Raw genomic sequence first — 14,535 nt, 5'->3', positions numbered from 1 at the left:
CATGCTGCCGGGTTTAATTTAATCCCAGTTGCCAACCCGACTCCGCACGCGCTCTGCCCGCTGAGGGTCACAAACGACAAACGGAAAACGACAAAGGGCAAACGCCAAGTGTATTGCACCACGTCCGTGTGCGACGTCTTTCCAATCTCTGGAGCAACCCCCGATGAGGGCGTTAATGGTGGTGATGGTGAAGAATTGCACAGCGTGTCCACGATCTTGCAACTGGGTCTTGGTGGTGGTGTGGGTGTGATTTTATTCTGATTTTGGGTGTAAAAACAATGTCAGGCAGAATTGCAAAAAGAAGGACAAGCAGATGTGTCATAAATCGGGGTGGGGGGTCGAAAAGATGGTGTTGGATTGCTTTGTCGAGTGTACTGGCAGCACAGCAGCAACATGTACAGGTACATGCCAACAAAACTGCACCTCTAGGTGTTGAATTGTGTATCGCAAGGGAGACTTGCCCACTTTGAAAGCCGCAGTCAGCGCAAAAAAGAAAAAAGAAAGGGGGGGAGGAGGGGCATGGGGTGTGTCGTACGCAGCCGGCCCCTGTGTTGCTGAAGGCCAGCGTCTGATATAGACACGCATTTACATGGAGGTAGTTCCAAGCAAGATGCATCAAGGCAGAGTGAGACATTGGTCAAATTGCACGTTGCGTGTGAGAAGCCGGGGCACAGCAGTTGGGTGGGCTACCAACTCGTTGAGGATATGGGCGCGGTTGTTGCAGTTGTCATCGACATACGCAGTCGTCCAAGTGGGGGCGACCTGCCAGTGTGTTTCGATAAGCGGGGAAGTTTGAGCGGGAGCCGACACGGCGATCCAGAAAGGGACGGATCATAGCTGCCCTTGAGCGTACGGACCGTCTGGTTGTCGTATTGAACGGCAATGTCGTAAAAGGTGACAACCTCCTCGGCGGGGTATTGGTGGCAGGCAAAGGTCTTCTCAAAGACAAAGTACAGGATGGTGTACTCCTTGTATTTGCCTGACAGCTTGCGCTGAACCGGAATTTGCGTCTGTGCGTGATGCAAGCCAGAAAAGCGCCGAATCAGTGTTGTATCGAGGGGTGGGACCCAGCGCACGGGGTGCAGTGGCCACAGGGACAGACCTTCACGTTCCAGCCCGTGTTCAGGTTGGTGTGCGAGATGATGTAGGTCTGGCTGCTCTGGTCCAGGTCGATGACACCGTGGAGCACATCGCCAGCGGACACGATATGGCCCTGGCTGTTCTCGTTATGCTCGGGTTCCCACTGGAAATCCGAGGAAGCGTGCGGCAAGTATCGGTGAGTGTATGGCCGGGACGGCAACGTCTACAAGGTCGGTATCCATTCCACATTCCATTTGCGTTCACATACACTCGATGTACATTTGCCTATAAACGTGCGCGCAAGTGATTGGGCAGGTGAGTGCCGATGACGCTCGTGATCTCCAAAATTTTTGTCTTTGGTTGTTCCCATGATCGGGGTTTTTTGTTGTTCTTGTCTCACAGACACTTGAGAAGCGGGGCGTCGGGTATGGAATCGAAGAAGAAGGGGCCGGAGGTGCTTACCAAGCGCGGCCAGTCCAAGGGTTCACGGGCTGGATGAGGTTGAGGTTGTCTGAGCTCTCGATGCCAAACCAGGGGGAATAGAAGGCATTGGCAGCGTTGTTTGGCTTGCTCAAAGCCTTCCACTTGGCCTCGGCATGGGTGAACACACCCTGTTCACGAAAAGGATATGAGGGTATGCAGAGTTGGCATCAGGGCAGCAGACAAGTTTCAAATGGCAAGGTCGCAGTGTGGCTTACGGTGCCACGGGGCGACACGCCCTTGGCGTAGCCCATCCAGCCCTCGGCAGGATCCTGGGCAGCAGCCAGTGCCAAGGTGGCCTGAAGACACAACATGAAACATCAAGAGGACGTCAAGAGTCGGTCGCGGGAATCAGGTCCATCTTCCTGCCTCCTCGACACACACACACACACACACACACACACACACACACACACACACACACACACACACACACACACACACACACACACACACACACACACACACACACACACACACACACACACACACACACACACACACACACACACACACACACACACACACACACACACAGAGTCCCGACACCCGCTGCCCTTCCACAGTCCCATCACCCGCTGCCCTTGCTGCCCCGAACCTCGCAATATTGAACACACCCTCTTATTTTACATTTCTATCGTTGAGGAGTTTATGTCGATATCTGTGAAGTTAATGTAGTTGTATTATGCGTAGATATACAAGTTGCTGCAGGGGAAACCTGAGTTTGTGGAGGTTGAATGCACCTCGGTTTTTACTCTTCTTTTAACAGTTCATTTCGATATACGAGAAGTTAATGTATTTCTGCTAGTAATAAGAATATAAGTTACTGCAGGAGATAGTTCGGTTTGTGAAGGTTACGGTTGCGATGCTCCAGAAGGCAACGCGCGTTTCAAAGGGAACGAGCATCATCCCAATGACCGCCATGGCAATGAACCTAAAGCTTGTCGTCAGGAATGGTCGCTCACGTTTGGGAGTTTGAGAGAGTTTGAGAGAGAGTTTGAGAGAGACTGAGCTAGCAAGAAAGAAGAGAGAGACAGTGACAGAGACGAATCACACTCTCTATGGGTGTGGTTGGTGCGCAGAAAAAAGAAATACGCGGGGGCTCGATCAGCCGAGCCAATAGATTGGCAGGTACGTTGGGCGTGGCGATCCGATTGACCGGTGCAAACCGTCCTTTTCACTCGTGAGCCCGGGCCAGGACCCAATGAATTTGCTTTTATCACTGTGGCATTTCTTCTTCTTCGAAAGTAAAAATTGAAAAAGAAGAAGAAAAAGGTGTAAACGTGTGTGTGTGTGTGTGTGTGTTGTGTGTGTGTGTTGTGTGTGTGTGTGTGTGTGTTGTTGCTTGCATTTTCCTTCCTTTTGGTCAGTTAAAGCTTTTGCTTTTGCTTTTGACTTCGTCTTCTTCTTCTTCTTCTTCTTCTTCTTCTTCTTCTTGGTGGTGGTGCCCTTTTTTGGCAGCGGTGTCGGTATCGGTATCGGCATCGGCGGGCTGCTTGATGTGTCTTGCTTTGTGTGTGTGTGTGTGTGTGTGTGTGTGTGTGTGGTGAGTGATCACTTGTGCTTGGTACGAGACTCTCCTGGTCGGGGCCTTGCGGCGACGCCAGAAAGTTTTGATTAAAAGCATTTCTTGCTTTCTGTGAGGCCACTGATCTCGCCTCGCAGTCGACAACGTGCGCTTGGGCAATCAAGTCCACCCGTCCTCGCAACTGTCATCGAGAACTACTGGCCAAAGGTGAGTCGTTTGGTGCATCAGACAGAGAAGAGCAAAGACCCGCTGACTGGCTGCCGTTTTGGAAACGGCGCGCGCCTGTCGAATCCCAGTCCGAATTCTGGGTTGTCAGACGAGTTGTACTTGGAGGGGGCTCATGAGATTGATGGTGGATAGAGAAGCAAGCAAAGCGGTTTGAAGCGGATGGTGAATAGAGAGAGATACCGTTACCATGAGTGATCAGCTGTGGGATGCGTGTTATTCACCAGATCCACAAAGGGCGCTGCAGCTGTTGACCAGTTGGGACCAACAACGCATTCGACGTGCTGCCCAATTCAAAGATGGTTTCGTACGTATGCTGTTTGGTATGATGCTGTGTGATATTGGTTACACTTTGAAAATGTCACTGGATGGGGTGACGTTATGGTATAACATGGGACATATACTGCATGTTTGCATCATCCCACAGCTTGGCTGGACACCACTGCACTGGGCCTGTGATAACGGTCATGTCAAGGTGGTGGAGATGCTGTTGCAGTACGGTGCTGATGCTGAAGCCAAGAAAAACGTCAGTACAGTACCTCCCTCTTCCCCCCTTTAACCCCCCTATGATGCTGCACCCGTACCCCATGATGATGATGATGCTGATGATTATGACGATGCTGTACCTGTACGTCATGCTGATGCATCATCCCACAGAGTGGCTATACACCACTGCACAATGCCTGCTTTAAGGGTCATGACAAGGTGGTGGAGATGCTGTTGAAGCACGGTGCTGATGCTAAAGCCAAGAACAAGGTCAGTACAGTACCTCCCCCTTCCCCCCTTTACCCCCCTATGATGGTACACCTGTACCCCATGATGATGATGATGCTGATGATGATGATGATGCTGTACCTGTACGTCATGCTGATGCATCATCCGACAGGATGGCGATACACCACTGCACTTTGCTTGCGATAACGGTCATGTCAAGGTGGTGGAGATGCTGTTGAAGCACGGTGCTGATGCTAAAGCCAAGAACTACGTCAGTACAGTACCTCCCTCTTCTCCCCCTTTACCCCCCTATGATGCTGCACCTGTACCCCATGCTGATGATGATGATGCTGTACCTGTACGTCATGCTGATGCATCATCCCACAGTTTGGCAGTACACCACTGCACGAGGCCTGCTATAACGGTCATGACAAGGTGGTGGAGATGCTGTTGAAGCGCGATGTTGATACTGAAGCCAAGAACGACGTCAGTACAGTACCTCCCTCTTCCCCCCTTTACCCCCCTATGACTGCTGCACCTGCTCCCGCTGCCCCGTCGCCTTTGCCCCCGTCCCTCCTCTCCGCTACACCCTGCCCACGCGTGCGCGTCCGTTCTCCCCCCTGGCTCCTTTTCTTCTTTCCCGCTATCCCTCTTCTTCCCCCCTTTTTTCTTCCGCGCTTTGTCAGTGCTCCCCGCGCCCCGCTGGTCTCTTCCGCCTGCCGTCCTCGCTCTCCCCTTTTTCTGATCCATCCCCAACCCCTTGCCATCACGCCTCTGCCTCCCTCGCTCGCCCAAGCGGCTTTCGGTGGCCGTGCCTTGACTTTTGCCCCCGGCACACGCGCCCTTTTTTTTTTTTTTCCTCTCTCCAAGCACGCCTCCGTTCGGACACCCCTGCTACCTGCCCGCACCATTTGCACACCACTCGCGTGTCTGGCGTCTTCAGCCCACTTCAAAGCATTGTCACCTCGCCTTTGTTATGAGAAAGCAAATGCACGTCGCCCAACTCAGCCCTCACGTCGCTGCCCACCTCACACGCTCCAATCACATGTTCTCAGAGTGGCAGAACGCCCCTTGATCTTGGACGTCAACGCGGGCATGGCGACAAGCTGGAGCCCGTGTTTGCTGCCCACGAGGCTCGCCTATCACAACCACCCGCACCCCTCGCTCCGCCCACGCCTGCATCGCCTCCCGCCTGGCTGCCGTCTCTGCCCACCACCCCCACCCTCGAGGTGAGCCTTCTCCCCCATCTTGTTTTCCCCAATGCATTTATTGCCCCAATCCCCACGGCCTCGTCCAACCTAATCACGACCAATGGCACCACACAACCCTCCATTAGACTACGGCCTCTGTTGTGGTGGCAGTGGATACCTGGCTCAGGCCACTCCTGCCGGAGCACACCACCACCCATCCCCTCCCCCACCTCGATGCCTTTATCAGCGGTGCCGCCAAACAAAGCCCCAATCTTGCAACGGCAGTTGCGGACATCCAGAGGACCATCGACGAAGCGCCACCAGAGTTTCCTGCCATGGACTGGGCTGCCTTCCAGGCGACCACCACCCGGGCCCTCGGCGCGCTCGACCAGGCACTGGCAGCGCCCGAAGCGTTGAACAACCGCTTGAGTCAATTGGACCCCAACACTGACAACCTAGAATCAGTGCTGCAAGAGCTGCACGATATCGCAAAGCAGTTTTCGTTGCAGACGGTGTTGAGTGCCTTGCAGCAATGTTCCAGTGACTTGGGCAAGAAGTTGAATATGCCCCGGGCGCCACCCGCAACAAATGGCACGCCGCCTTCTAAGCGTCACAAACCAAGTCCCAGCTCCAAGGATGCCAGCGGAATGCAGGCAATTGGACCAAACCAAGAGGCAATGCCAACCGACCTTGCAGCAGTCCTGGATAAACTCGTCATGCTACGCGACGTGGGACTTGAGCGCCAACGATTGCTCACCAACGCCAACAGCAACCTCGAGCAGCTAGTGCTGAAGCTGATTACTGCCCTGCGTGCTGTGGCAAGAGCGGGAACCACCGACACGGACCATCGCGTGGACACACTAGAGCAGCGTGTGGAAGGCTTGGATGTGAGTGCACCACCTCCAGCCGAGGCATTGCCCGAGGCCTGGGAGGAGCTGTGCCAAGCCCACGAAAAGCTGAGCTTGCCCGAGCAAAACGGCCTGGAGCAGCTGATAACCTGGAGAGTTGAGCACGACTATGAGCATCAAGACTGGTATCTGGCGTTTGCGCTTCACGAGGTGCAAGCCCTGATGCAGCAGTTGCAAGACATGATCGACTGGCAGGCCACGACGCTCTCCGTGTTGACCTCGTGCATGGGTCATGTGAACAGCTTGACTCAAGACGTCGATGATGAATCGGCTGCTGCCCACGAGGAACTAACCAAGGTGGAGACCGCTATTCAAGGATTTCACACGGCTCTACAACATCTGCCTGAAGCTGTTCGGTCTGGTCTCGAGCAGGACCTCAAAAAGCTAGAAACGCGACGCGACACCTTGCGTCAACAATTATCAAATCAGTCACACGTGGACCACGTCGCCGAGCTCGCCCAGCTGCTGCATCGGCACTTTCCAGCGCTGCTGGTCTTTTTGCACCCTGAACAAAGCACGCTGGGAGCGCGCCTCCGCACTGTGCTTGGGCCCGACCTTCCAGCCAGCCTGATCTTGGAGGCCATGACCGAAGTGGATCGCACATTGTCGCTCTCCAGCCTGGGCCAACTTGATCTTCATTACAACCAAAATCACAAGGTGTACCAGGCCCGCGCCGCGCTACCAGAATCTGAGGAACAAGATTTGGCCGTCAAGGAGTATGTTTTTGCTCGACAACACAAACAGGATCAGTGCCGTACATTCCTGCGTGAGCTTCGTGCCATGCGCCAGCTTGAGCACCCGCACATCATTCCGGTCCTTGGCGCGCTCGTCGACGTGAAAGAAGGCCACCCGAGTGCCTACCTGGTACAACCATGGTGTACACAAGGGGATCTGCAGCAGTGGCTTGGCAAGGCGCGCCACCTGGCCACCTCGACCGTGATTTCAAATCTGATGAATCAGCTGCGCACGGCCCTGGCGTTTATGCATAGCAAGGGCTTGGTGCACCGAGATGTGAAGCTGAGCAACGTCATGCTTGACGGTGCACAGGACCAGCCCGTCGTGCGGCTGGGCGATTTTGACATTGCCAAGGCCGCCGCTGAAGCCACCATGCTACCATCTACGGCCACCGCATCGTCGGGCACGGCGGGCTATGTGGCACCCGAAGTGCTTTTTGGCCGGGGCCGAGTGGGGGCGCGTCCAGCACAAGATGCCTTTTCCTTTGGCTGCGTGCTCTACAACACCTACATGTACCCACAAACGGTGCCGCCGGCTCAATCGCGAACCGATGAGGTTGTGGGTCATTGCAGATGGAATTTACCAGCGGGAGATGGTGCCTTTAGCTTTCCTCATTTGGCGGCCGAGGTCAGTCAATTATTATTTTTTTCTCTATGATTGTTACACGCTCTGGTTGTCGTCGTCGTCGTCGTCATTGTCGTCGTTGTTGTTGTTCACGGCTGTTTCTGTGCAGATGTGCGACGTAGTGAGCGATTTGTACAAGGAAACGCGAGCCTTACTTGCAACAAATCTGAAGCAAAGGCCAAACCTGCTTAGCGCCGGGCAAATTCTACAGCAACCTGCTGCTCAAGTCGGGCCAGCCGTTGATGTCTTGCGCAACGCTCCCGAGCTCATGTCAGAGGTGCGTTGCTTGTGATTGCTTCTTTTCTTTTTTTCCTTTGCTCTTCCGCAAGTCGTCTGATTTGAATCTACTGGGTGGGTAGGTGGGTGAGCTACTGAAGCAGCTGAACACCGGTGGGCGGGGACCAGCGAATATTGCAGTGCAACGAGTGGAGCGCGTGCACAACCCCGTGCTGTGGGAGCGCTACAGCGCCAAGCGACGAGAGATGTTGCATCGTATCAAAAGTCAAGTGCACTATGATCAGCTCCAAACGGCCACATCGGATGCACCCTCGGGCTCTCCAGCTCTGCTTCGCGATGCATCCTGTCAAGAGCGCCTGTTGCTGCACGGCATCGCCCCTGACACAATGTTGCGCGACAAGATTGTACGCCTGGGCCTTGACTATCGCTTTGCCGGCAGCAGCGCTGGCCACCGATTCGGTCTTGGTGTTTACTTGGCCGACCATCCCGGCAAGGTGTGGCTGCATTGGCTTTCAATATCGCCTGTTTATTTGAGCGCTGGTGTGCTGACCGCAGTGTGCTTACATGATTTTAGAGTCATACGTACGCTCGTGCCGGACCCAACGGCGAACGAATGCTCGTCATCTCGCGAGCACTCCTGGGCCATGCCCATGTCCATCCATCACCTCCTTCTGGGGCGCTGGCACCTCCGTTCCTGCCCAGTGCGCCCAACAACGAGCGGTGCGTTGGACAAAATCGACCATCTGTTGCATGTTGCCTTTGCCCGCCTCCTGATCTGACGGTTATGTTGCGCCGGCCATTTTACTTTTGCAGGTATGATTCGGTTGTCGCGACGCCGCGTGGGCAATTCCATGAGGTGATTGTGTTTGAGAATGCCCAAATCTATCCCGAGCTGGTTGTATACTACACGGCCAATTAGGATGAGCTGGACTAGGTGCTAGTTTGTTGTGAGCGGCAAATCCCTTTGTTCTGATGCTTTTGCACACAATCAGCGTAATCTACCATGGGTCTTCCCACAGGAGCCCCTATGGAGCTGGTGCGACTTCATATCCTGACTAACATACACACCGAGACGAACTGAGGCGTGCCCTTCCTCTAGGGGGCACATGCGTCGACCCGTGTGCTTCGTGTACTTTGCAATGTCTTGGCAGATAGCCTTGTCTGTTATGCTTGTGTTCACCGTTGTTCGTTGTTTGTTGTCATCTGTTTGTTGTGACATCTCTGGCTGGCACGGGTTGCGCTTCCCCTGAGCGTCTCTAGAGCCATTCCAATGGAGCATCTGGTCTGGTCACTGTGTTGCGGACCGCAGCTGGTTCAATTGACCTCACGACACCACCAAATCTCTTGTTTCGTCCCGAAGGACGTCTTTCGAACCTCGTTCAAAACGTCTCCTCAACACGGTCCGCTTCCTCGCAAACCCGACACTGGCCTTTCACATGCTGTGGAGCCTGACAGCTGGCTGTCCCTGAACGAACGGCATGCCTTTTCATACACGGATCAGGAAATCAGCATGCTGTTTTTTCATGTTTTTGCTGCTGAGCAAGCCTCTGGAGCACAGGCTGAGCAGCTGACTGGAGAAGCGGGGCAGGCTGGACACGCGCGACGGCTATACTGCATTTCGTCGGCAAACGACCACGTACCTGTATCGGCCAACGCTTGGGGTACGCCGCGACCTTCTGGATGACGGCGGTTGTAATTCATCGACTCTTGGCCGAGACGACCTGCGCCCTTGGCAGCCTGATCCACACTCAAGCTCGGCACTCTGGAGACACAGCCGAGCAAATGACCGTGTGCAAACCAAGATGTCGTCTCGACTGATGCATTTATTGTGCGGCTAGGTGGCTGAACTCCTCAGCAGCTGAGCACGGACAGGCAAGGACCAAGCAACATTGCAGTGCAGCGGGTGGAGCGTGTGCAAAAACCCGTGCGGTGGGAGCGCCACAACACCAAGCGACGGGAGATGCTGCACCGCCTCACAAGATAGGAGCACTATAATCGACTTGTCACCACCACCTCGGATGTGCTCTCGGGCTGTCCAGCTTTGCTTCGTGATACACCCTGTCAAGAGCGCCGGCTGCTTCATGTCCGAGCAATCGCTGCGCGATAAGATTGTGCGCTTGGGCCGCGACCATCCCTTTGCTGGTAGCCGCGCGAGCCACCGGTTTGGTTTCGGTGTTTACTTGGCCGACCATTCTGGCAGGGGTTAGAAACTGCGACTGATTTGATCGAAATGGGCTGCTGTTCTCTGATGCCAGATGCGCATTTGTGTATGACTTTAGAGAGTCATCAGTACACCTACGGTGGACTCGATGGCAAGCGCATGCTTATTGTCACGCGAGTTCTGTTGGGTCATGCCTAGGTCTATGAAGCACCTCCTTGTGGAGCACTGGATCCACCGCTCTTGCCAGGCGCCCGACAATGAGCCTCTTGCTAGGTGTCCGACAATGGGCCTCTTGCCAGGCGCAGCAGACAATGAGCGTTGCGTTGGACAAATCCGGCTTTTGCACGTTGCACGTCGTGCATTGCATGAAATGTTGGTTCTGAGCCGCGAGTACCTCTGGTTGACTTTGGACCTGACACGACGATTGCCTGTGACCTTTTCTACAGACATGACTCGGTTATCGCTACACCGCGTGGCGAATCTCACCAGGTGGCCATCTACGACCATACACACATCTATCCCGAGCTGGTGGTGTCCTATACACGAGCGAATGATGCCAAACTCGAGGCAGTGTGAACATTAGGTTTTGGTGTTGAGATCCTTTCCTCTCTGCTCGCATGATTCGCTTTTGAGCATTTGAACGCGACCGTGGACTGACTGGAGTGATGCGTGAATAATATCGTTCTTGGATGCGCATCATCTCGGCTTCTTCCCGTGCCACAGCCACAAAGTCCGCGGCGCGTTGTGCTCGCTTTACTCTGAGATCACAGAGGCCGAACTGTGCCTCACGATTCATTTCGGCGCCCGGCTTGTGTGGGCGATCATCACATCGCAACCCCTGCACTCTCTGGATCGCGCTTGGCAACTCTGCGACGTAGGCAGGTGAAGGAAGCGTCTGCCTGCCAGTCGAAATACGTTTTTATGCTTGCCAACTGCCAAACCTTCAGACATCGCACTGGCATTGAGGATGCTTCGAAGACCGCTCCATTCACGGCTTTCGGCGCTTAGCACACTGTGCTTTTCTCTTTAACATTGTAAAGAAAAAAAAAATCAAAATCAAAATCGACTTGGTTTCAAGGCGACAGGTACGAGCTCAAGTTCAGAGAAGAAGAGAGGAGACGACTGGAACATCCACAGACATCATATCAACATGTTTACGCGAAACACGTCCAAGGGACAACAAGCTTGGACTGCGGATATGGCGGGTTACTTAGCAAAGAGACACGCCCGTAGCACAAGCGGCACCGCTTGCCACGCGGTAGAGCTGGCCCGAAGCACAAGCGCAGAGCTGAAAGGCGGCTGCCCCTGCATCAGCCGCCAGCACCGGAAGGTTATCCATAACTATTGCGTTCCCCGAGAGGGAGAGCTCGTTGGCAGCCGTCAACGAAATGCTGTCAAAGGCTGACACAGTCACGCTGGCCGTTTGACTGTTGACGGTGACAACGTCTCACATTGATGCCAACGCCCGCGAGTTGCGCAGCACGGTCTGTGTGTGTGTGTGTGTGTGTGTGTGTGTGTGTGTGTGTGTGTGTGTGTGTGTGTGTGTGTGTGTGTGTGTGTGTGCAAACTCCCTGAGACACACGCAGGCACATAAATTCACCTCTTCTACTGCGCTCTGCCCATCCCTCCCCTAAGTAAGAGAGAGAGAGATTTAGAGAGAGAGATTTAGAGAGAGAGATTTAGAGAGAGCGAGAGATTGAGAGAGAGGGATTTAGAGAGAGAGATTTAGAGAGAGAGAGATTTAGAGAGAGCGAGAGATTGAGAGAGAGAGATTTAGAGAGAGAGATTTAGAGAGAGCGAGAGATTGAGAGAGAGGGATTTAGAGAGAGAGATTTAGAGAGAGAGATTTAGAGAGAGAGATTTAGAGAGAGAGAGATTTAGAGAGAAATTTAGAGATTTAGAGATTTAGAGATTTAGAGGAGATTTAGAGAGAGAGAGAGAGAGAGAGAGAAATTTAGAGAGACTTAGAGAGAGAGAGATTTAGAGAGAGAGAGATGGAACTTAGAGAGAGGGAGATTGACACTTGGGCTGCTTACTGTGAATGCTTGCCGACCGCAGGAACGTCAAGCCTTCTGCCATTCTGTCTTCCCTGTGCTCCCCGGTGTGCTCTGCCCTCCTGTAACTCTCCCTATCCTCGGGACTGAGCGGCTCTACAGCGATTCTATCGGTCTGCCCACTGTGAATGCTTGCCGACCGCAGCTGGTTCAACTGACCTCAATTGACCATCAAAGGTTTCGCTCCGTCCCGACGGACGTCCCTCAAACCTCTCTCAAACCACTTCCTCAAATCTACGCGCACTTCCTCGCAACCCAAACCCGGCCTCCAGACGTCCTGGAGCTTGACATGGTAGAGAGGGATTTAGAGAGAGAGAGAGCGAGAGAGAGAGATTTAGAGAGAGAGATTTAGAGGAGAGAGGAGAGATTTAGAGCGAGATTTAGAGGAGAGAGGAGTGATTTAGAGAGAGATTTTGAGAGAGAGAGATTTAGAGAGAGAGATTTAGAGGAGAGAGGAGAGATTTAGAGCGAGATTTAGAGGAGAGAGGAGTGATTTAGAGAGAGATTTTGAGAGAGAGAGATTTAGAGAGAGAGATTTAGAGGAGAGAGGAGAGATTTAGAGCGAGATTTAGAGAGAGAGAGATTTATTAGAGGAGAGAGGAGAGATTGAGAGAGAGAGACTTAGGAGAGAGCTTTGAAGAGAGAGAGGGTTGAATTGGTGAAGTCTGTGGCAGATGCGTGTCTCTCTGGATACATCCCTTTTCGCCTCTCTCTCCCTGTTCTTGCCTTTGTTTTCCCGTGTACTCACATCCCCTGCCTGTTCATATCTCTAAACATATCTCACTTTTACCCTCTCCCTCTCCCTCTTCCCTTCGTCTCATTTTGTCTGACAAAAAGACGGTGAGTTGGCCCAGCAAATCATCAACAGAAAAAACAACAACCACGCACACCTCTCTGGCCAAACGTCCACACCACCACCCCATCTCTGGATATACGTTATACTTTCCGTTGGCCAAAACTGTCAGATTGATAGTGTCTCTGCATGAGAACGCACACCACATCTCTCTCTCTCTCTCGCTCTCTCGTATTTTACGGCAGCTCACGTCGTCGTCCTCTTCATCGTCTCGACGGGGCCGTGTGCGCGCGCAGCCGTTGCTTGGTACGTACCACTGGCTTCATGGCTTGATGAACCCCCTCAGCCTTCCGTTTATACATGTGTGTGTGTGTGTGTGTGTGTGTGTGTGGGGCGGAGAAGCGTGCTTGCTTGCTGCGTTCGTTGGCTCACGGGGGGTTGATCCCTTTTTTTCAGTGGCAGAGCTGCGCATTCTATAGCCCTGTCGCTCCACCTGGCTGCTACTGCTACTACTGCTACCGCTACCGCTGCTACTGCTACTGCTACCGCTGCTGCTGCTGGTGATGTGGTTGCTGCTGATGCCCATGGGTATGTTGATCGGGGAATGACCTTGGACTGATTGATAGCCCCGGCCCCCCAATTTGATGTGCTTGATGGTAGTCCTGCTTTTTATTTTGCATGCACCTGTTCCGCCACCTCGATTCTCTTCCTCGACCTTCCCCCCGCCCTTTCCCCCTCCTCCCTCCTTCCCCTCCTCCCCCTCTTCCCTCCTCCCTCCTTTTCCTCATCCCTCTCTGCGCTCTTCAGCTTAGGAAACCCCGCACCCAACGTTTCAACGTCTCACGTGTGCGCTCAAACTGCACGGGCATCATGTCAACCGAGGGACTGCTGGCCACGTCTGAAACGGATGGGGATGGCGCCCATTTGGCCGAAGCTCTGCCACCAGCCGCTGATGAGAGCGTGGCAGAGCCACATCAGGACCAGGCCCCGCTCCTTCCGCCAAGTGGGGATGGTTCCAACCTAGGCGCTTCTGCGGACAGCGCCGATGGGCAAGCCTCGGGTATGCTGCCTGGCATGGACACACTCAGCGAGTTTTTCGGCGATCAGCGCCACGCCGTGGATCTTGAGCAGCAACGCCTTGCCCAACAATCCCTTGGCAGCCGCCGACGCCTACCGCGACCACGCCGTTATCCTCCACTTGGAAGGCCGATACTATCTCAAATACCAACACCACCCCGTCAGCGTTGCTCACCAGCGCTCCTTTGCCCTCATCCACATGTCCCGGTACAACCTGTTCAAGTGGTTTGAGCTGATTGCTGCCACGCTACTCCTGCTCCTTCTAGCCAATGCTCCGTCACAATGGACAGGTCGCCGCTTCACTTCATCCCACGAACCGTGCGGCAAAGATTTGGCGCCTCGCTACGTGCTCCTCGTGTGATGTCCTTGTTGTTGTTGCTGCTGCTGTGTAGCAGCCGCGTTCAGGCGAACCTCTTTCTCGTCACCCCACCCGAAGACCATGGTACGCACCCGCTTGAGACCAGTTCTGGTGACGCGACCACTGCACAAAAATACTTTGTCCCTTCGTGTGCCTCATGCTTTTTTTTTTTTCTTTTTTCCTCGAGCCGTCTTGCCGCGTCTCTACACTTGGTGGCTGACCTCGATCTGTTCTTCCCTTGATGCCAACAGGCATCACTACTGTTGAGGGCACCTTATCTTGGGCACTCGCACAGGCAGAAAACTCTGCCCAGCCACCCACCATTAGCTTTGCCGTGGACAGCGTCACCGTCTTTCAGGGCCTTGCCAAAC

At 53.9% G+C, this 14,535-nt stretch overlaps 1 protein-coding gene across 1 annotated transcript; it reads right to left on the bottom strand.

Moving 5' to 3' along the window:
* Positions 1–371: 371 nt before the first annotated feature.
* Positions 372–2,132, bottom strand: MONBRDRAFT_34750 (uncharacterized protein; the record flags this gene model as incomplete). Its single annotated transcript, XM_001750820.1, has 6 exons — positions 372–762; positions 858–1,010; positions 1,103–1,365; positions 1,543–1,691; positions 1,779–1,859; positions 1,941–2,132. The coding sequence occupies 4 exons, from the start codon at positions 2,130–2,132 to the stop codon at positions 1,341–1,343; spliced, it is 447 nt and encodes a 148-aa protein (XP_001750872.1). The 3' UTR covers positions 372–762; positions 858–1,010; positions 1,103–1,340.
* Between the last annotated feature and the right edge of the window lie 12,403 nt (positions 2,133–14,535).

Source organism: Monosiga brevicollis, genomic scaffold (assembly GCF_000002865.3).
Source record: "Monosiga brevicollis MX1 MONBRscaffold_49 genomic scaffold, whole genome shotgun sequence".
NCBI classification, from domain to species: Eukaryota; class Choanoflagellata; order Craspedida; family Salpingoecidae; genus Monosiga; species Monosiga brevicollis.
This window is presented reverse-complemented; position numbering and strand designations above follow the sequence as displayed.